Below are 23,068 nucleotides of genomic sequence, written 5' to 3'. Positions count from 1 at the left end.
GCAAAATCCAGCTATTTGTAAGAGCTACGATCCTAAGACACTTCCCAAATTTTGATAGAATAAGTCTATCAATGTACATAATTCAGTTCATATTTCCCCCTTCCCCCCTCAAAACAATGTTGAACACCCTGAATATCCAAGAGCAGAGAGGGGAGGGGATATAAGCACGTGTGGAATTTTGAATTTTTTTACGCGCGAAAATAAACAGGTTTTATCCAGGATTGTAGTTTGTAAATAACCTAGAACAGCTCTTATTGAATAGTGCGTCAGGCAGTATCAGCACGGGTTAAAATTAACGCGGAATTTTAACTGCATTTACCTTTCTTATGATTCTTTCTTCTTTTGTAGATTAGCCGGGAGTTGAATTCGGTTCTTCGCGCGAGCACCGCCTCGCACAGGGAATCACTCACGCAATCCGCCATAAAGCAATAGTCTGAGACCATCACAGCAACGTCACATTCGTCACGCAAGCAACATTCCTTCATGCACTCATCCGTATCATTGGTGTCACGCAACAAATGGAACTCGCCCGCGTGACGGCCTCCGCGTAACGTTACGTTACTAAGGACGTCGCCAAACTCACATCTTGGGGTATCAGGGGCCTTCTCCACAGCTTTGCCTTTTTTTCCTGGGCTAGTCTGGTGTTTAATCGCTGGAAGTGTCTTTTGTTGTTTAATAAGGGTACGTAATGGTGGTCTCACGCGTCTCTTGGATTGCTGCTTTGGTGAAAGTTTTCTTTTTGATTTCAAGTCTTTGTTTTTATAAATCTCCCCCTTATTTCCACGAACATTTACATTTCCATCCTTTTTTTGGTGATTTAGAGGTTTCCAATGGTTGTTAATAAGTTTGTTTCGGGTCTCGGGGCTTAATTGAACCTTAACGGTAAAATGATTTCCTTGCGTTCCTTCGGAGTGAGAGTTCTTATGAGAGTCATTTCGTAGTTTCCTTGCTCCCAAGTAGATATTGGAATCTTCGTCATCTTCATTAGTACCCGAAGACTCATCATCACTCGACATGGTATCACCGCTTGATCCTGCGCGAGATTCTGAACCGGAAGGGTCTTTACCGTAAGCATCCGAGTGTATACCGGAAATCTCAGGCTCTATATCAAGAGCGTTGGATTCCGTATCGGAAGCGGGAGATTTTGTACCAGAAGCGCTGGTTTCGGCGCCGGAAGAGTTGGATTCTGTTCTTGGAGCCTTAAATACTGCACCGGAAGTGTTGGATTCTGTATTGGGAGCTTTAAATACTGCACCGGAAGTGACAGATTCTGCTGGATAAGTTGAACTGTCTATGGCCGAGTTTCCAAGTACGGAATCTAGATCTTCTGAAGCCTTGGAATTCTTTTCGCTTTCATTGTTCGCGTCGAATGTGACTTTTATTTTTATTGTTTTTTCCTGTACAGACGTCGATTTCACATCACTGTGGGTGTGTTGAGATGTACTGGTAACTGAAAAACAAAAACATAAAACCGTTTTCTTATCAAATAAGTTAATTCAAAGGAAGGGATTTATATTTTAAAACTAAAGACAAACCATCCTTGTTTGTACCTTGACTTCCTCGGCAGCCATGTTTAGTCATTATTTACTAACTACAAGATTGTTCTCTTTGTTTAAAGCTTCAAAAATTTTGTTTTATCTTTAAATACTAACGTACTTTTTTACTTATCATTTATGGTTAGGGTTAGGGTTAGGGTTAGGGTTAGGTTAGGTTTATCATTATGCTTTGCTGATCAAGCCATATAAGCCTCCGGCCTCGGCATTTCCTTAATTGTATATCTTTAAAAAAAAATGACATTGACTGCAAGCTGTCGCATTGGTCAATTTGTAAAAAATTGACTTTCTCGCTTACCTGCTTTAATAATTGTGCGATTCTTTCCATATCTGAAGACTAGTCGCGGATTGTACTCGGTCGCCCTTGCAGGAACTGGTTCGCACAGCACCCGACTATCACACTTGACCATGAAGCAAGACTCCTCAAGCAACACCATGACGTCACAATCACCATGGTTGCAGCAATGACGTGTACATTCAGCGATGTCGTTGGTCTCCGCTAGGTACGTGAAATGTCCGGCGCGATGACCTCCACGAAGAGTGACATTGAAAAACACGCTCGATGTACTACATGTCGTGGAGATGTGCCGACTATCTCCCATACCTGAAAATAGAAAACCGAAGTTGCAATTCAAGCTTTCAGGTCCTTCACCCTAGTCAGCTCATGGTCAAGAACATCTCTCTGTCAAAGCTAATTCGAGCTTGAGGAATGACTGTTAAATACTTCATGAAACATAATCACGTGTTAGAACAGTATAAAACACTTACCTGAACTTTTCATGGAGGAAGATGGAAAACGTTCTGCGATTCCTGTTTTATTTCGAGGGGTTATGTCAGACGCTTCATGATATCCATTAGATCCTACGTCGTTCCGTTCATAGATAGAAGTTCCCAATGCAGGAGAATTTACCAGCTCAACAGACGTTTTCCAATGTGCTGCACCTGATGTGGTAGCAGCAACGAAAGGAAAGCTGTTTTGATGTTTTTTCGTGTTCTTCACCACTTCAGACTGCTTGAATGGCTTCTTTAGTTCAACCTTCACAGTGACAGCGTCTGGCATATTGCCTTCTTGATCTTTACGGGCATCCGATTTTGCGGCGAGGTGAGAGCTATTCTGGGGTTCATGCTTGTTATCAACAACTTTAGAGTGCTTCTTTTGTTTCTCTATTTCGATCTTCACTTTGATACCTTCTGGTTCAATGCCTTCTTTAGGAATATCCTTTGCTGGAACTAGTGTTTTCTCCTCGGTAAAGTGATCGGTCAATATCGAAGGAAGGTGGAGGGCATTACTGCTCTGCTTACTCACAGCCGAATGAGTGTCGTTTGATAGCAGACCAGCACTTACACCCTGTCCCTTACCATAGATGTCCTCGCTGGGCAAATGGATCTCCATTCGTGCAGTTACACTTGGTTCTGACCCGTGGCCAGTCTTATTGCCACTCAAAGTGATGTTGTGTTTGTGTTGATGTGCTATCACAGGCCAAACTGGTTCATCCATATCTCCACTCGCAGTTGATTCAAGGCTACCAGACCCAGAACTTTGCTGGTCGGATTCAAGCTCATTGGTGGACGAACCTTCTTGATAATGTCCCCCCTTATTGAGCCCCGGATTGGCTTGATCGTGGTCAATAACTCGACCTATAGCCCTAGCTTTAGTTAAATAACCAACATCATGATCGACGATACGAGGTGCGATTGTAGACCGTATATAACTAGCTTGAGAGGTCGCTTGGACAGACGAACCTATCTGCATTACATCTTTCAAGTGATTGAGCGAGGTGTGATGTTCGCCTGAAGGTTGAGAATTATTGCTATCACGCGGCATGGTAACTTGGGATGTATGAGCACTGAAGATGCCTTCTTTGATACCCGTTGTCGACTTGATGTGGCGGGGATGACTGGATTGCGCTCTTGAAATACTTGTAGTAGAATGGATGGACTGCATGACTTTCTCATAGGAAGATGGGATGTCTTGATCACCACTGTGTTGTTCATCATCTCTGAACACGATCTTCACCTTTTCTATGACAGTTCCGTTTAAAACGCTTTGTGTCAAAGAGCTTGATAAACTGGAACGTGGACTTGAAAGAATGGTATTCCGCAACCAGCTCCCGTCATGGACCGATTTGACTAGTCCAGATGATGTCAAAACACGAGGCTTTCTTAAAGATGTGTCTTCAGAGAGTAAAATATTCACTTTATCTATGGCTTTCTCGATTGACACGAAGTGTGATGGGCCTGAAGCTACCATGGCATAACTTGTTGACAATGGTGACGACCCTGAAGGGACTGATATAGACGCTGAGGTAACGACGGAAAGGTCTGAGTTTGACGGAGAGGTGAGTTGTGTCATTCCCCTGCTAGACGAAGGTAAAATAAAGTTTTTGGCGCTGGGTCGATCAGTATTTATTTTGATATTTTTCTTTGTCAGTGGTAGCACGGGGTTCGATAAGATTCTCGATTTGGCTTCTAAGGGACTTGCAGTCACTGAAATAGGTGAAACTGACTTCTCTACGTTTTCGACCATGGACGATCTATCCAAATGATAAGAATCATCGTCTATGAGGATCTTAATTTTCCGAATATCGTTCTTCTTTTTCACGGGTAAGACAGGGGTAGGTAAAATTATCGAGGAGCTTTCTGAAGAACTTGCCGTCAATGTAAAAGGGCTTGGTGATACTGATGGTGTCATGGAAGAATGAGTATCGTCATATATCAGAACCTTAACTTTCCGTATAAGGTTTTTCTTCGACAAAGGGGACACAGGGCTCGGTAAGACTTTTGAAGTAACTGATGACATTACAGAATACACTGCTGATGAAAATCCCGTAGCGAAAGAAGATGATGGTGAAGACCTTGAAGGAACTACATCCATGCCTTTCTTGAACTCAGAGCTGATAGGGACTTCTGAAGAACGAGTTGGGGAGAGCTCCGGATGTCCAGTGCTTTCAAGAACTGACCTAAGCTTTGGTAGCGTTGTCAATAAGGCTTTGGATACAATCCTCATGTCCTTTAATGGCTTGCTAATAGATTCCGAGGTTTGTTGCGTCTGCACGTTAAAGACATGGCCCTTCGACACAAGATGTACTGTTGTACTCGGTAGCACAGTGTCTGGACTACTTTCACTAATGCTTGAACGGACGTCGAACGACGAGTTAGGTTCTAACACTGCAGAATCTTCCTTCTTCTTTTCTGGCGAGCTTGTAACCCTCTCACCAATCAAGTCGCTTGTAATCGCATTCTTTTCTACAGGACGCCCTAAGGTATCGTTTTGGCGACTAAGAGGTCTTGCTTCATATTCCAGTCTGCTATCGTTTAGCGCAGAGACAATAATCTCCCTTGCTTCAGAATCTGTTGGTTTCACTATAGAAGGCGATTTAATGGCATCCTTTGACATAACAGCTTTATCAACATTTGTCATGCTTTTGTCTGCAATTGATGCATTATTTCCGATACTGCCCTTTTTCGTTGTACGATTTTTCGATGGGGGCACTTGTTCAATCCTTTTAGGTTTCATGTTCCGGTTAATAAAAGTGTTATTCTTATTCCGTGGAACACTATCTTGAATGTTCACCTTGATTGTCCGTATAAAACTGCCCGACTGTGTCCCATTGAGGTTATCTTTGTGCAAATGTTTGTTTGCTGAGTCCTTCAGGAGTACCATTGTAGCTTCAGCAGGTGACTCCGATTCTTTGTTGGGAGAAGAACTCCTATTTGCAACAATATCGAGTTCGAGGTTGCTTTTTGGGGTTTCAGATATCCGTTCTCTCTTTTCCGATGCGTTGCTTACACCCGGAGAATGTTTAGGAGCAACTTTCACAGTAATCTTTCGTATGAGAGTATCATTGCCTTGTAGCGTTGAATCGTCCCCACTGGTGCTATTGATGCTATGTGAAGCAATGCTACTGTTGCTTCTTGCGATCGTATTATTGAAGCCAGGGCTGCTGGCTCCATTCGTGGCTTTGGTTGTGGTGATGATGAGTGCGCTACTTGTGATAGCTGTGATGCGAGTACTGCTTCTCTTTGTTGTGCTACTTGTGTTGCTGCTTATGGTGCTACTGCTGCTGATACTGCTTCTACTGATACTAGCGACAGATGTGGATGGGATACCGCTTTCACTCTTGATAATGCTTGTGAAGGTGGTGGTTGGGGTGATGGTACTGCTTATATTGACACCTGCGCTACTTGTGATACCGGAGGTGGGAGGGCTGCTACCTGCGGAAGTACTGCTTACGACGTTGCTGGTTGAAGCGATATTGATACCGTTACTACTTTCGAATGTTGCACCAGTAGAGATCGGAGTACCAGCGATGTTTTTATTAACAGCTGCTTCCCTGACAGGGTTGACTTCCTTCCAAGATTCCTTGTTCAGATCGCTGCCTAATAACTGACTGCTCGACTGTTTCTTGACGCTTACGGGCATGGCCACTGGTGATATAACAGTCACGGTTTTGCTTGTTACATCACTTTTGCCTGATGATTCCTTCTTCCTACTATAAGTCGTGCTCGAAAATTTATCAATTTTGTTTCTTGAATCGGCGCTGTCAATGTGCTGGGACAATGGAAACCCCTTGGATACCTCCGTTCCTTCAGTGTTGATCTTAAATGGACCATGATTCTTTCCTTTAGCATCAATGTTTGTCGCATTAAGCCACTCACTTTTTATACTAGTACCCAAAGATGCACCCGCGTCCACAGAGACCTTTATGAGAGAAATTGCCTCTTGTCCTATTCCAGACTTGGTTGCAGATTTTCTAGGGGTATTCCCCGTTGCCCCCTGTTGTCCCGTTCCTGGGGCACCACCAGTTAACCTCAGTGTATGGTGTGTGTAGGCCCTTTGTTGTCCTGTCACAGATGTGCTTTCAGCTATATGCAGAGTATTCCCATATTTGTACACAACACGCGGGTTATATTTCCTGGTCTTAACAGGGATAGGCTCACATGACCGTTGACTTTCACATGTCACGAGAAAACACGATTCCTCGAGTATAACCATGACGTCACAGTCGCTATGGTTACAGCAGCGCCTCGTGCATTCGTCTGTGCTGTTTGTCTCCATCAGATACTGGAAGTGTCCCGCGTGATGGCCTCCAAGGAGAGTCACGTTATGATAGACCTTCGAGAGATGGCATCCTGGTTGAGGCGCTTTTGTTATCTTCCGAAGCTTAGGGCCGCTTATATCTACAGCGTTGTTTGCAGTACTCGACATGTTTTCATGCGCATCACTTCTCTCAGGTTGTCTGAAAACTTGCGAGCGTGCGGTGAGGGGTTTGATGGTGTGTATGTGAACAGTTGGGCCATAGATGACCCGGATGGAGACGTTTGGGGTAGTCACGTGAGATGGAGTAGCCACAGGTTTCGTGGTATTCGTTAAGTTTTTTTGTGTGCTTGAACCATTGCTTTTACCAGACACATGCACTTTTTTTTGAGCTACAAAAAGAAAGGAAAAAAAATCTGATATGTTACGAAGGCCAAATGATAATTGATATGCACATTGCATACATATTTCAACGATAGTTTGAAAAAGAATTACAGCACCTGTTTCATTTAACGTGAAATTGAAAGGATGTCTGTGTATGGATATATGTTTTCGGAACTGATCTCTCCAATCTCCAAATTCACAACAGGAAAAAATATCTTTAATCACTGTGAACGAGGCATGCAACTAGCTGAGTTTAGCTAAGTCATCATATTTAGGGGTTGAGCATTTTTAGGGAGGGATGGCTTATAGGATATTTGTTATCATGTAGTGAGGCTTGTTTGTTTTAAAAATAATGCAAGAATAGGAAAGCCCATCCCTATTCTCTCCCCAATAAAATTAAAAGGACGGCCCTTTAGTATTTAAAAGACAATCTAAACTCACCTTTGGGTTTATCAGGTGTCAATTCTGAGATCCCGTCACGAATCTTATAAACCACTTGAGACTGGAATCCCGGTACAACCACTTTAACGGGCGCACACAGACGGCGTGACTTACACTCCACCATAAAGCAAAAGCTGTTTAACAAGAGCGCAACGTCGCATTCGGCACGTGCACAACAAGCCATCTCGCACATTTTAGAGTCTTTTGTCTCTGTCACAAAGATAAAATTTCCCGCTCTTCTCCCCCCTCGTAGGGTGACATTACGCATCACCGTAGAGAAGACGCACGTTGCGTTGGTACCATTCTCGCGTTCAGGTAAATCGGCCAGGGCGGTTATATTTCCCTCACTTATAGGCGTATGATTGTTAAGGGCTGTTTCAAGTCTTACTGTCTCAATTGTGTTGTCAGATATATCTGGACGATATTCTTCACCATGCAAAGTTCCGTTCTGGTGGGCACTTTTTTCTTTTGATTTCTCTGTCTTTTTACTGAGTCCCTTTTGGCTCTGCACGTGAAGCTTAACATCCGCCTTCTTTTTAGAACCATACGTATGTGCCTGCTTTTTTTGAGTCTCAATTCGAACGGTGACCTTGGATACGGGGGTAACGCTAGGTCCAGCTGATGGCCCATCGTCATCACTGTTCGCATATCCAATAAGTTGGTTTATCGAGGCTCTGTTCTTTTGATCAACAAGTTTAGAAACATTGTCTGTTAGAGCATGTAAAATTCCCTCTTCTACGGTTGGCGGGGTTTCCATTCCTGTCCTTATTTTACCGACGGAATTATTACCTTGTAAATCGGTCCACTGCAGCATATCAACAGGCAGTTTCAAAGCAAACCTCGGCATGTAGAAAATCTTCGGCCGATACCCAGCCGTGTTCGTGGCAGGGATTGGCTTACATAACTCGTTAACCAGACACGTGACTACAAAGCACCTATCAGAGACCAGAAACGCCAAGTCGCAGTCTTTCTCTTCACAACACTGTACAAGGCAGTCATCAGGGGTATCTACTTGTCCGACAAACTCGAACTTGCCAGCGGAAATTCCGCCTTTGAGTGTAGCATTACTGTAGACGCTGTAAGCTGCGCATGGTTTAGAGTCCTCCTCGCCACTTCCACTGCCAATGTCTTCATCGTCAAGATCCTCAGGTGCCCCATTCGTCTCAAGATCTTCATAGTCATCGACGTCTGTGAAAACTTTAACAGTCACAGAGCTCTTCTCTGTTGGCTCAGACACTTTGGAGGGCTGACCTGAAGTCTTGTTTCCAATGAAACTCTTGTCTGTCGACAAGCTTTTTGAATTTTCCTGACCAGTATCCTGTGGCTTGGTCCTCTGGTTATCTATACCTGGATACTGAATTCCTTTAACACTTGTACCGGGTCTAGTCTTTTCAGGGAATTGGTGTTCTTGGAACTGCGCTTCAGGGGCCCCGGAGGCGTCAAGATTAGTATTGTCTCCTGAGGAGAAATCAAAGGTCTCTTCAGTGCTCAAAGCTTGTGCCTTATTATGGAGAACGACATCCACTTCTGAAACCGTCGTCTCGGCTAGAGTCGGACTTGCGTGCCCTTGGGAGTTTGCTCCCCTGTTATCAGTTTTAATGGGTGATGTTGACGGCTTGCGAGTAATCTTAAACGGATTCTTCTTGGGTGACGTCGGTTGAGATGTCTGCTTCCCCTTTTTCCTTGATGTTATGCGTCTTAATGTTGCGCTGTATTGACTCACTCCCGAGTCTGGTATTGAATAGCCAATTTTCCTGGTTGAAACAGACGGCTTGTATTTGAATGTTGATGTGTTAGTGATAGGGTTTGGCTTATAAGTGGTTAGTGTTTTATTTGTCGTAGATGCAGTTGTTGAGATTTGCTTAAATATTTTGTGGCCGAACGGGCTCTTCACCTTTGCCGCAAATGATCCCTTCCTTGTGGACGAGGTTGAAGGTTTATATAGAAAGTACGTACTCTTTGAGCTTGGCTTGTGTTTATTAGAAATTTGCGTGCCCTTTGATGGTGGTCTGTGATTGGTTTTTACCCTACTCTTTGTTGGGATTGTAAGCTTCGGCTTCGTTGCTGAGCTGTGATGATTGTGCAAGCTCGATTTATGCATCGCAGGTGATCTAGACGTTGACACTGATAATGAATTATCCATTTCAGATGATGTTGGTTGAGCTGAGGCAGTTATCGCCACGATACCTTCACTGGGAGATTGTGCTGTTGGTAAATAGTAACTTGCTGTTGGGCTCTTTGATAAACTACCTGTAGGACTGTATTCTGGTGCTTCGCTAAGGCGTGACGCAGATGTAGACAGCGTGACATCGCGTGACAACTGCTCCATTGATACTGCTTGGTCCAGATGTTGTGAACTTTCGTAATACAAGGACGATTCACTAGATGTGTTGCGGGACAGAGGCTTAACTGCATGGCGTGATGAGGAGTGACTACTAGTAAAGCGATGTTTGGTCTGCCTGCGAGACTCTTCGATATGTTTGATGTTATCACCCTTAGAATGTTCCACATTGGGTTTGACATCATATTTCTTCTTTGTGTGCTCTTTGATCAGCTGTTCTATTTTCCCACGGAGAAGTTTATCGATTTTCTCTAGTTCTTCAGTAGTAGCATCATGTTTGATGATCGCTTTCTCAATAATGTGCGCAGTCTTCTGTACATCAATACTTGGTTTGCGCTTCAGTGCGATCTCCTCGGTCTCATCTAGACCAGGAGGTCTCTCTTCAAATGTCTCCTGGACCTTCATCCCTTTTACAGTACTTACTGACTGCTGCAAAGGTTTGGATCGGCTTTGACCAGCCCCTTTGTTTTGTGTAGGGGGTAGAATTTGAGAAGAATTACCTCTTTCCTCATTGTGCACAGAAGATTCACCCTTTCCTCGACCCTTGTTTTTATGGCTATGGAAACGACTAGATCCCTTTGTACTTGGCCCAACCTTTTCCGACTTGTTCGGACTTGAATCGGCTTTACCAACACCATCTTTCTCTACACTGCCATGAATGGATTCCTTTTCATCCAAGGCAGCTTTCTCTTTGTTCTTATGGCTGGGTTCCTTTACACTAGAAGCATCTTTTTTTCCATCGTCTATACTGTATGCCTTGTTATAACGTCTCGTGATAAACACTGCTTGAGTACTATATCTCTTCTGTTTATATGGCAATGTCTTGCACACAGCTTCACTAAAGCACTCCACTCCATAACAAGACGCATCAAGTATGAAGGCGATATCACAAGCCTCGGTACTGCAGCAGTATTCGACACACTTCGTCATGTTCTTACTTTCACCGAAGTAGCTATAATCACCTGTTTGTAGTCCTCTAAGCAGACCAACTCCTTCCTGGATTTCCGAATGAGGACACCTTCCTGGAAGTCTAGGAATTATAGATCTAGCAGTTGATGGACTTGTATTAGAGGATGACACATCTTTGCCATATACGTTACGAGTTCCTTGAGGTCCGGAGATTTTAGAACTAGTGACCAAATTTGTAGGTTTGTGCCTCGTACCAGTTCCAGGAATACCAGGCTTTTGACTGCCCATATTTTGTGATGGTATATACATATTTTGACGAGTATTGTGACCTGATTGTGACAGATTGATCTCCGATGCACTCTTTCCGTGCCAGATTCGATTCGTTGGGGCATATGTCTCCTTAATTAAAGCATCACCAGTTTTCTCAGAAATTGCAGACGTTGTCTGTGCCTGTTGTTCCTGTGGCACATACTTCAAGTCCTTGCGTAGCTTATCTTTAAGTGTCTTATGGCTTCCAATATCAAGATCATTCCCAGGCTTAAGGCCCCTGAATATGAACGCCACTTGGGGATGGAACTCTGACGCCTTATGAGCTTTCACAGTATGGCAGGCAGTTGAGTTGAAGCACGTTACGGAATAGCAAACATCACGAACCACGAAGGCCAGGTCGCATTTAGGTCGTCTACAGCACAGTTTGATGCAAATCTGCATACTGCCAACATGGCCCTGAGCGATGAACTTTCCAGCTGAGAACCCCCCTCTGAGGGTTACACCTTCGTGAATGAGCCCATGACTGCACAGGCGAACGACTTTGATTACTGGTGTTGGGATAGTGAAGCCAGCAACGATAGACGTAGCAGAAGTTGATGTCTTAGCAATGGTTGACGTCTTAGCAGTGGAGGACGTCTTAGCAGAGGTTGACGTCTTGGAAGTGGTTGACGTCTTAGCAGTGGTGGACGTCTTAGAAGAGGTTGACGTCTTGGCAATAGTTGAAGTTTTAGAAGTTGCTGACGTCTTAGCAGTAGTGGACGTCTTAGGAGTCTTTTTGGTCGCAAGAATTGGGTACAACCTAGCGTTGGTGACCTTCTTCGTAGGCTTATTTGCCTCATGCGCCAGGTTCGTCTTGGCCGTCTCAGACTTATCGGCTCCAAGACCTGTCCCGAGCAACTTAACCGCTCGAAGTAAAATCTCTCTACCAATCCTCATAATATGTCGACCAATATGCATAGCGTATTGTATTTTCCTTTTCTCTTCTGGAGTCTTCGCCTTTGGTAGCTTTAAGCCCTCGGCTGCAGCCATTTTGAGTCCGATGTCGGCCGTCATTTTCCCGATGTCGAACAGATACTTGGCGACTTGTACAGAGTGCTTCTTGTGGATCATTGATAGGTTTAGCAGCGTATCCAGGTGCTCGAACCGATCGGCCATTGTGATGTCATCCTCGTCGAACATTATCGGATTCGCCGACGAGGGCTTCTCTGGTGTCTTGGCGGTCTTCATTGTATATTTGTGAAATTTCTTATCGTTGTTAATTCCATTTTTGCTGTCGTGTCTCATATTTTTGCGTCCAATCTCGGTTATCTTGGGCTTGACGAATAATGTTCCACCTAAGGGCAGAGTTTGCTTTTTGATCACCTTCATCATTTCGTGGTGTAATTTGTTATCTGCGGCAATAACGTGGTTTATATCAGCTTGCTCAAAATAATCTTTTCCCATTGCTACTGTAGAAGATGACGATTTTTCAGAAAGGCTTTGACTCCTTACTCTGTTGTTGTATGGGATTTTGTTCTTACTTTCACTTGCCTCCAGCCTTACCGTCTTCGGGGAAGGAATCGCCGTTTTCTTTGAATCGCGGTTTTCTTTTCTATACGAAGGTCGATGAAGCTGTGCGTGAATGTATAAGCCTTCTGTGTCCTTTTCCTCATGTCTTTGGTGTGTAGAAACGCGGTTGCTTGTTTTTCTCTGATGCTGCTGTTGCTTTTGGTGATGCTTTTGTTGATGCCGATGATGATATCGATGCTGTTGTTTCTGCTGCTGATGCTGATGGGGATTATCGTTCTTTTTGTGCCGCTGCTGCTGATGAAGGCGATGATGCTGTTGTTTTCCCTGTTGATGATGCCGTTGTTTCTCATTTATTGGCTTATTCATATTTTTACTGTCATTAGAAACCGAGTTTGTCCCATGCTGAGCTGGCCGTCTCTTGCTTAGTGATGGGAGTGACTTATTTACAGACAGTACAGGCTGTAGTTTAGTGGTTCTTTGCATGTCTTGTGTTAAGTGCTGAGAGGATGACCACGTTCCAACTTCTGTTGATTCAATTGTGGATTCGTGCTCTTCAGAAGGGCTGAATGCTTGTCCGGTCATTCCTTGTCTTGTCACATCTTGTCCGTCCAATGCTTGTCCGGTCACATGCTGCCTACTCAGTTTTTGTCCGTTCTTTCCTTGTCCACTTATGCCTAGCCTTTTCAGGCCTTCTCCGATTATTTCTTGTCCGGTCAGGTGCTGTCCGGTCCCCTTCAAAACCACCCTCGTTTCGGGCGGTCTCTCCTCCTTGCCTAGCGTAACATTGTAAGAGACCGTCCCCGAATGAGTGTTGATGTTCGAAGGGGACAAAGATGTTGGACTTGAGATGACAGCTGTAAAAAAAGACACAGGTAAGAAATAATCAACTTTCGTTGGGAGATCATGAATTGGGATTATTTGCCTTCAGGGAAGACTCAAGAAGTCCTGAAGAAGCCTTATTAAAGACGAAAATTTGGTCAGCTACAAGTTTCTAACAGCAGACAAGCTACAATTCAATGAGAGCAATAAAACCTTACCTTTCTCTCGAATGACATAGGCCAGCCTTGGCCTCAGTCTAATGTGCGATGCCGGCGCTGTCTGGCAGAACTTCCCTACGCACTTGACACCATAGCAACTATTGTCAATCATAAGCGCTATCCTACAAAGGCTGTCCAGACAGCAGCTCTGGACACAGGAGTTCATGTCATTCATCTCCCCTGCGTATGTGAAATTTCCAGCCCGCCTTCCATACACAAAAGTGTAATTAAAGCGAATGTCGCTGCCCTTGCAGGATGGTGGTAAGGGTGTAGTCGACAGCGCGTCGTCCTGTACATTCTCCTTGTTGATATGAGGAGACGCTTTGTAATGGTTTGATATTGTTTCAGGGACCTCAATAACATTGATCTTCTCAATCTTCATGATCTTGTTGTCGTCTTTAATTTTCCTGTTCGATAACTTCACTCGAGGCGTAGGTTTAAATTTTTTATAATTATATTTTTCCTTATTCTTGATGGGGGCTACTGTTGAGCTTGAAACAATTTTGACAGGACGTCCCCGTTCCACCTGATGTTCAGCTCTTGAGCTTTGCTCGGTGCCTTCATTGTGCCTTTTCGTTGGAGTAGATTTGACAGGACGTCGTGGTCCCGTCTGATGCACAGCCTCTGAGTACTGCTCTTTGATCCTATTAAGCCTTTCAGTTGGAATAGAATTGGTGGGACGTTTCGAGGGAAGCATAGCGTCTGTACTGTACTCTGTTATTGCGCTGTGCCTTTTGGTAGGATTGGATAAACCGTTATGGCTTTGACTGTCATGAGGTGCTGTCGGATTGAAGGCGCTGCCATACTGCCAGCGCAGGCTGTGTTGCTGATCAACAGTCCAGTGAGGCATGGTCTTTGATGTGCCCCCATCCACTATATCAGAAACATCAAGCCTCTTTGTAGGTCTTGTATGCTTGACAGTGGTTTCTTTCGAAGCTGAAATTTCTGGTGAACCAACGGCAATAGGTTTAACGTCTGTAGTCGGCATTGTCACCGCATAACCATTTCCAGATGCAGTTGGAGATGTTTTTCCGAGTTCCTTCGGAGACTTGAGGGTTGTACTTATTTTTTTTAAAGGCTTCTCTTGAAACATTCTTTGCAAACCAAAGGATATTTTAGATCCAGCCTTAACTTTCTGGGATTTGAAGTATGAATGTTCTCGCTCCGGTTTTATGTTGACGGTTATATTGAATGCACCCTCCGATTGCATAAGATTTGATCCAGACTTCCTCTTTGGTGTATTCACTACATTGCTTCTGCTTGAAGGTTGTGTCGGTTTTTGCTCGAGGGTTGCGGGTTGAGTCTGCTGGTTGAGTCGGTTGAGTTTCTGAATTACAGGTTTTCGAGATAGGCTAGTTGTCAAGTTCAAGTTGGGCTTTACACCCTTATCTTTCTTTGGTTTGTAAGAGTAACGATGACTTTTATGCCTTTTAGTGTTCTTAATCCTTTGGGATGCAGTGATCATCACTACATCAGGCATAATATTAATGGTCTTTGTTTTTGTCCGTGGTCCTGTACTCTTTGTATAATTCTTTATAACTTTTGAGGGAGATTCCCTCTTTTTTGTCTTCATGGTTTTAACGTTTGAGGGGTGTTCTCCTAGGCTTTCCTTAAACTTTGCTGTGAAAGGTTTAGTAGGAGTGGTAGTCAGCGTTGGTGTTGAAGTGAGTACTTTTGTGCTTTTAAAACTCAAAACACGGTAACTCGATGCGGAATGAGTTTTCCTAGCACCAGAGTCTGTGACTAACGTTTTAACTTCCGTTGAATTTAACACTTTAGACGAGGTTATAGAACCACTGGAAGAATGATTTGTCGATGGAGATAACTTGATCGTGGCGACCCTTGAATAACTCTCATATTCTACAGAGACACTTTGCAACCAGGATGGTGTAACTGACTGCCTGTTTTGTTCAGTTATTCCTCCGGAAATTGAATGGCCTTTTAATGAAGAACCGGAAACCGATATATCAGAACTCTTTTCTCGTCGGGGTGACTTCTTCCCTGGCAATTTAACATTGGTGGTACTTCCACTGTTTGACCGGTCACTTTTAAATGGCGAATATATGCTGAAAGGTGATGCAAAAGACGATGATTTCGAACGAATAATGTTCACAACTGTGGAATGCGTTACTCTTGATACAGGGACACTTTCGGATTTAGAAGTGACGGTAGCAGATGAGCCGGAAGCTGGCAAACTGACTGACATAGATGGTACAGTAGCGGTTTCCAGCCAATCCATTAGCAAGCTCGGGCGGGTGAGATCTCCATCCAGATTGCTTCTCGGCTTGCTTGATAAATGGGAAATAGCGACACTCGAAGCTTTTAACTCGAAAGTCACTTGCAGTGTAGATGGTGATGATGATGATGACAATGATGGCGGTGAAGATGATGATGATGATGATACCGACGATAATGCTGATGTTGACGATTTTGTTGTTGGTGGTGGTGGTGAAGGTGCTGGTGGTGAGGATGATGATGATGATGATGATGATGATGATGATGATGATGATGACGATGACGATGATGATGATGATGATGATGATGATGATGATGATGGCGGTGATGATGATGATACTGATGGGGATGTTGATGATGATTGTGGCGATGTCGACTGCTTGGAAGTTGTATCTATCCAACCTATAAATGTCAGACTTTGCCGTAAGGAGTGACCCCTGGAGCGAGCAACTTCCCCATCTTCCCTGGGAGGAGCCGTGTTCCTGGTTCTAGACTCTGATCCACTTATCAAGGTGGTCTGGCTAGGTCTGATCGTATGTGTAACCTTGCTCTTGCTGCCTCCCCTGGGATCTGGACTATCCTTAGCGGCCTTCGCACGTGACCCTGGCGCAGACGCCGCAGTTTTGGAGATCTTCTTGGATGCATGCCCCACAGCAGACGTCGACCCCTCTCTGACGCCATACAATAGCCATTTGAGTTCAGCATCTTGAATTTTTGGCGCGTGGCTTGATGATTTACCATCGCTGATAACAGGGCTGGGTGTATTGCTGTTACTCTTGATGCGCGCTCTTGTCGGGGGGATGTTCTGGTTTTGGATGTCATCGCTGTCTTGAATGATTAAGACATCTGGCTTTTCGCTCTCAGCACGTTGCTGTTCTTCTTGCTTGAGGGCTACCAAAAAAAGGATAGCATGTTAAATGGATAACTGGGTTGTTACCATCTGTCTGCATTTAATGATCTGATGTTCGGTGACGAAGATCTTGTTGTTACACTGAAGGCCAAACTAAATTTTATTTAAAAAAACGGGGTTGCTCACATGATAAATAATTCAGAGATTAAAAAAAGGAAAAACCCCAAGCCATATGATAAATTAACGAGTGCGCTATAAATTGTTCAATTGGTTCTCAAGTCATTTCATTTGATTATTGACAACGCTGGGAAAGTACAAGTTCGAAGTCAACCTTTAACGCTAACCTTTCCAAAAAGAGAAACAATTGTCTAGCAAAACACAAAGCTATTGTGTTTAAAAAAAGTAAGGCCCTCCATGGCAATGACTTAAAAGTGGTTTGTTGATGCTCAAAGTTTCCTGTAAAAAGTGATGCAGTTACAAAAGTTTGTAAGCTAAGTCCTTAGGATAAAAAAATATTTACATTTTCTTGACGTTAACAATCATATTTTCAAAAACTAAAGTTCGTCGGGTTATTTAAAACAGAAAACAAAGTGACTAGTTCAGATCCTAAAACAAAAAGCAAAAAAAATATTTCGTGGTTGTCAAATACTAAGATCATAGCACTCTTCGGAGAAATCAAGCATTGAAAATTGTTTTAAATTTAGGGCAATTTCAGCAAAAAAACCTCTTAAGTTTGACTCGAAAAATAAACACGGAATGGACACGATCTTTAAAAACATTGTGAGTGCTTCAAAAAGCTGTTTGGCATTCCCATAACCAACCTCAAAAGATTCGTAGCTTGCCCAAGGCTATTCCAGATATAGACGATAAAATGACAATTTCAGATTTCAAATTACGGCAGCGATAAGTGAAACAGAAGTAGTTTACTTTCGCTGCTCAGAGCCCCTAGCTGTATTTTGTCCACGTTCTTTGTTCTATTGTTAGTTTGCTATTTTATAGGCTCGCGGGTGACCGCTTTATTATTCATAATTTTCAGCTTGTCCCGTCTAAGCCTCTCTAAATGACGGGTGTGGGACATGGTGCCATACAAGTGCAAACTCAACCAGTGAACCTTTCAGATCGACAGGTTGTGTCAAAAACCGAGTGTCTTTGAATTTTCAACGAAGATGACTTTACCGACCCTTGGCACAACCTCGTTGACGTCATTTTGGTACATGTAACACAACGCGCGTGACAGATCACGAAATCTGTTGTTTAGGTACAGACCACTTGATACCAAAACAGTCGTTAAAGAATGACTCCGATAAACCTTATGCAAAACATTGCGTGACGTCATTCTAGTGCATGTAACGCAACGCGCGTGACAGACTATGAGCTCGAAGAGTTTTAAAGAGTCCAGAACATTTGATATCGGAACGGTCGTTATCGAATACAGGGTAAAAGCATGAAATAACTTACCGCTGGCCAGCTCTTTGAGCCTGCGTAAGCTGCTCACGTATGAGAGCTGCAGGTGATGTTTGGATCTCTTCACTGGGATCCATTGACATGCCTCGTCGCTATGGCAACTGACGGAGAAGCACCTTCAAACAAGAATAGCCGTTTAGTATAGGCGGCTGTTGAAAAATAAACAAAGAAAAAAAAAGGAAGAAAAAAGAACGTTGACAACTTTCGCTGTGGTGTCGTTGCAAGTTATGAATCCTTTACAGTAGGCAGAAGCTTGTTAAATAGTATTACTCTCTAGAATATTGCTTTCCTGGCTAAATTAAATTAACTGAACTGATTGGACAACGCTACCCCTTTTTCCGGCCATAACTAGACAGCGCTATCCACCTTTTCCCGCCAAAACTGATTAGACAGCGCTATCCGCCTTATTACCGCCAGATTTGACAGTGCTACCCTTTTTTCCCGTCATAACTGATTAGAAAACGCTACCCACCTTTTTCCCGCCATAAAAGCAACATCGCAGCGTGACATCCGGCAGCACTTGCGCTGACAGCTCGCCATGTCTCCCAGTCTCCCGCGATCAATGAAGGCCCCGGAGTCAAAACCACGCGCGAGCGTAACATTGAAAATGATAGCAGTCTTCAGACAATGGTGGTCAGCGGCATTACGCCAAGGATACAGAAGAGCTGATAGAGAAATAGAATTTTTTTTGTTTATTTTGTCATAGTATGCCATCTTATAACATATTTTAAACTGTCACTCAACTCAGAATCATAGGTTCATCCCGAGAGATACCACCATCCCCTAGCAGAATCAAGAGTACCAGTTTTATGGGTCTCAAAGGGGTTTACCGTTAAACGTAAAATGGTAAAAAATTAGCCTTCATGTAGGCTTTGATAGTTTTTTTCCGGCACGAAAACCCGGAGTTCGCATACCAAGGCCGCCATCTTGGCATTCCCCCCCTCCCCCTACGGAGCGCATTATTAAAGATGGCGACCGTGGTATGCGAACTCCGTGTTTTCGTGGGGTTTTCGTGCCTACCTACAGGTAGGCTACAAAAATTAAGTAAACTTAAAAAAAAACGTTTACCGTAATGAAGATCTAACCGTAAGCATGAAAAACGCCTATTTTCTAACCATTTACCGTAAATCAGATACCCCCATTGAGACCCTTGGTTTTTGGTGGTAATAAATATGTATAGTATATAACAGTAATAAATATTTTATATAATATCATATAATAATATAATATAATATAATATAATATAATATAATATAATATAATATAATATAATATAAGGTATATAGTCCTATAATAGTAACAAATAATAATAATAAGATATAAGTAAGATAAGCTAATAATTTGTTTACCAAAAAATAACTTTGAGATATACACAAAGACGAATAATAAAAACAAAATACATAAAAAAATTTCGATTGTCTGGAGTTAAGATCCAGATTGTACGATCTGTTCCCTGCTAGCAGAGGCCTCTTTTCTCTGTATTTCGCTGGGCTGGAGTTCGCGAGGAAAAGATACCTCTGCCATGGGTCGCAAGTTCGTTTGATCAAACCGCCGTCCACGATCGTGGACGGGAGATCCAGAGCGCATGCTCCGTTTATTAATTACTGGCCACTATTTGAGCCCACAATGACTAGCGCATGCATGAAACGTATATCCGCTGCGGGATAATAAGCCCGCATTCGAAACGGTGTCCTCCGTAGAAATATCACGCGACGAATTATAAAAAAAGCCATTCAATGCCTTATCTTCATTCAGAATTTTCTCTCTTTTGATTAACGAGTCAATCTTCCGTTTACAGGTTTTGCATATTCTTCTGGAAATAGCTGATCTAAGTTTACCAAAAAGTTTTGTAACATTTTCTTCGAGTCCAACTGTGCGGTATTTACATTGAAGAAACTCGCCTGCCCAGATGTCTTGAAATTAACCCCACAAACAAGACAAAACTCGTTTTTGCTGCGTTTGCTGTTCAATCTTTTAAGTGACGTTTTAGGTGATTCAAATTGAACAGTTGTTTTCTTTTTTCGAAGAGGAGAACTAACCGGAGTTTGATTCATGATTTCATTACTAAACCCATGCAAAGCATATTAGCATATTGACAGCTTTCGCGCGATGGTACGGGTTATGGCACGTCGATCGCTTATTAAGGCTCACGCATGCGCAACAAAAACAGTTTCGACCCATGGCAGAGGTCTCTTTTCCTCGCGAACGCCAGCCCAGCGAAATACAGAGGAAATAGGCCTCTGCTAGCAGGGAATACGATCTGGTTCAAGCTAAAGGAAATAAATATCTTTCATTGTTCTCCATTGTCATTAGATTAAAAACTTGCAAGCATCGCTTTCTTATTAGAAACATTTTTACCACATTTCAAGTTAACATCGACACCCATTTAGAAGAAGGGTGGAGAAACTTCGCGGTATTAAGTTCTGCGCACTTTAATCATGACAAGAACAATCAAAATCTCAGATCTGCGCAAGAAAGCGTAGCCATCCATTTGACAGGGGCACCATGAACAATAATCTAGAACATTCGAGGAATTCGAGCAATTCGACACAGCAGAATTTGTAGTTTAGCGTCCGCCCAGTGTTCAAGAGTCTTGTCTTGTTTTAAAATATATGTGTATAACATATGTAGTAAAATAAGGAAATTTAAAATAGTCAAGTATATTCTTCTTTATTGATAATTGACCTTGTCTTTTTCCTTTCTTCGTGATTTTTTTTTATTGCATCTCATTTTCTCTTACCATCCTTTTTCAATTTTGGAGTTTGGAAAAGGATCATGAGAAACCCAGTCATCATAATGTTTATATTGAGTGAAAAAAACGGGCGCTTGTTAATTTCACGCTTCAATTAACACAACTTTTTCAGCTCCATTTTGTTTTATTTTCTGATAACGGGCTGTTATTTCGATGAGGAATACATTGAAAGACTGTTATTATTATTGTTTATAAAATCGCATAATTTTGGCAGTTTCGTGAGCCCTAAATCAACGTGTTTTCGTTTAATGAAATCTTGGGCTCACGGCTCGCGGAAAAAAAAAACAGGTGCCCCTCTGTTCAGGATCAAGGATTTCTAAACACAATATTATTGTCGTAATAAAGACCCCGGGGATCAAACAACAAATATTTTGAGCGAATTTTCAAAAATAGAGCTTGCGCCATTGTGTTGAGGCGGAATATTTCCTTTCAATCGATCTCTTAGCGTTTTCACATCTCGTTCCTTTTCACTGATGTAATACAGTAAAATGAGAAATGATAAAAATCCAAAGAAAGACGTGGTGTGAAAATCAAAAGAAGCTCGAAAGATTAGATATGAATATGATTAGAAGAAAGGTCGATATCGAAAAATGAAAAATAAATAAACAAATACAAGTTTCATGACACGAATGAGAAATAAAGTTAGAGCAATTTACCCAAGTTCAGAATTAAAATGGTTGGGTTAAAGTAAAATAACGACATTCATGTTTAAATATTATATGGGTTACTTACAGCGAAGATCAGGGTTCTCGGAATCATGTTTTCCCTCAACAGCAGTACTAGAAGAAGAAATACCAAATCCCTGAGTCCCTGAACCGCAGCCTGGTCCCGTGCACGCCACACCATAACATTCCGTCCCTTCCAATGAAGCGTGGTTGCACCATTTTAATCCACAACACAAACTAAGACAAGCGTCTAAACCACCATTGTATTGAAGCAGGGTCCTGTATCCGTGAACATTTGAAATCCATTTCCCCCGTGGAGTTTGCTCAGAGCTTTGGGCCGTGAATGAAAGATGTTTTCCATCGTTACGGCAAACGTGAGCTCCTTGAGAAGGAAGAAAAGTTGCATAACAACCTGATAAAATGGAGAAAATGAAATTAGGGGATAGTAATAAGTGACCAAGGAATTAATATTGGTTTGTGTATTATATTTGATTTTTAAGTAAAATGTCTGCTGTTTTCATTCTCAGATGGAATACCTTACAGACGGGCCTCAGTCTGACTGTTATGGCGTGCCTAACAAGCAAGAACCAACTCGAGAAAGAAAGTAAAATAAAAACAGAGAAGAAAGATATTGAGCTTAAGCCAATAAACTCATATCCACTTTCCTTTCTTAATAACAAATTTGGTTGCCTTTTTATCACAAAACTCTTCGCCTGGACAGGTTAACGATAATATAAGATATATGTAAAAGGGAGTATAGTATGTTTGTTATTTGCATTTATATAAGTCACTGGATGTCCAAATTGTGCACACACCATACCTGACACTTGCAGCAAAATCCCCACCACTACCAACACAAACAAATGGGTAAACTTGATCTTAGTGGGAGTTGCGATAATATCTCTAAGACACATCCGCATCCTTCATGGCGGCCTAAAGGCAACCATCCTCTCAACAACTAGACTTCCATCCCATCCTCTCTCGGTTTTGTCAGCCACTTGAGAGGGCCGTGTAGCATTTAGTTTACCGACCCGTCAAATGTTTTTTCGTGCCTGAACGGTCCCGATCCCTTGGTCGTTTACCGAAACCCTCGTATGCCTAGGAGCATGGACGTATTACGTCATTTTGGGAGCAGGTTTCCGAGTCGAGTCGGGACAATTCGACCCCGATGCGAATAAGATCACGTTCTTTAAAGGCTTTTTACGCGAGGGATCTTCATAGAAGATCAAAAACTAAAAGATCACTAGAAGATCTCTACAAGGATTCCATTGACTTTAATTGCATTTGCCAAGTTTTTTAATTTATTATTTAAAGAATAGAGTACTAGAGAGAGGTCTTGGGCTAGTCGTGCACGGAGAGCGCCTCTTGGAATCGAGTGCTTGCAGTTGATCTTGGCCAATTACTGGGGATCGCTGGACGTGTTTAATTATTCACGTTTGTGCTGTGATTGAAGGATAATACGGGTGGTCTCAAGCGACAGCAGGTCGCACGCCAACGCCCACATTAAACGGTCAAATTTATACATTTCCCGCCTTTTGTTGTTGCCAAGGACGTGGTGTAACTAGTAGTAGTATTAGTAGGAAGCCCTCTTCCAATAGATACTCTACGAGGCTTTCTTAC

At 42.7% G+C, this 23,068-nt stretch overlaps 1 protein-coding gene across 1 annotated transcript in view; it reads right to left on the bottom strand.

Moving 5' to 3' along the window:
• LOC116616978 overlaps positions 1 to 23,068 on the bottom strand; it is a 24,931-nt gene extending 1,863 nt beyond the window's left edge. Inside the window, exons 1-9 of the mRNA XM_048734572.1 lie at positions 21,516 to 23,068; positions 18,504 to 18,696; positions 18,026 to 18,147; positions 13,483 to 16,608; positions 11,574 to 13,299; positions 7,417 to 11,519; positions 2,322 to 6,983; positions 1,852 to 2,157; positions 320 to 1,450 (exon numbers count right to left, since the gene is read on the bottom strand). Coding sequence (XP_048590529.1) covers positions 320 to 1,450; positions 1,852 to 2,157; positions 2,322 to 6,983; positions 7,417 to 11,519; positions 11,574 to 13,299; positions 13,483 to 16,608; positions 18,026 to 18,147; positions 18,504 to 18,571 — 15,244 coding nt within the window. The 5' untranslated portion in view covers positions 18,572 to 18,696; positions 21,516 to 23,068. The remainder of the gene's footprint in view (positions 1 to 319; positions 1,451 to 1,851; positions 2,158 to 2,321; positions 6,984 to 7,416; positions 11,520 to 11,573; positions 13,300 to 13,482; positions 16,609 to 18,025; positions 18,148 to 18,503; positions 18,697 to 21,515) is intronic.

Source organism: Nematostella vectensis, chromosome 11 (assembly GCF_932526225.1).
Source record: "Nematostella vectensis chromosome 11, jaNemVect1.1, whole genome shotgun sequence".
NCBI classification, from domain to species: Eukaryota; Metazoa; Cnidaria; class Anthozoa; order Actiniaria; family Edwardsiidae; genus Nematostella; species Nematostella vectensis.
Note: the sequence above shows the minus strand (reverse complement) of the source record. Positions and strands in the feature narration are given on the sequence as shown.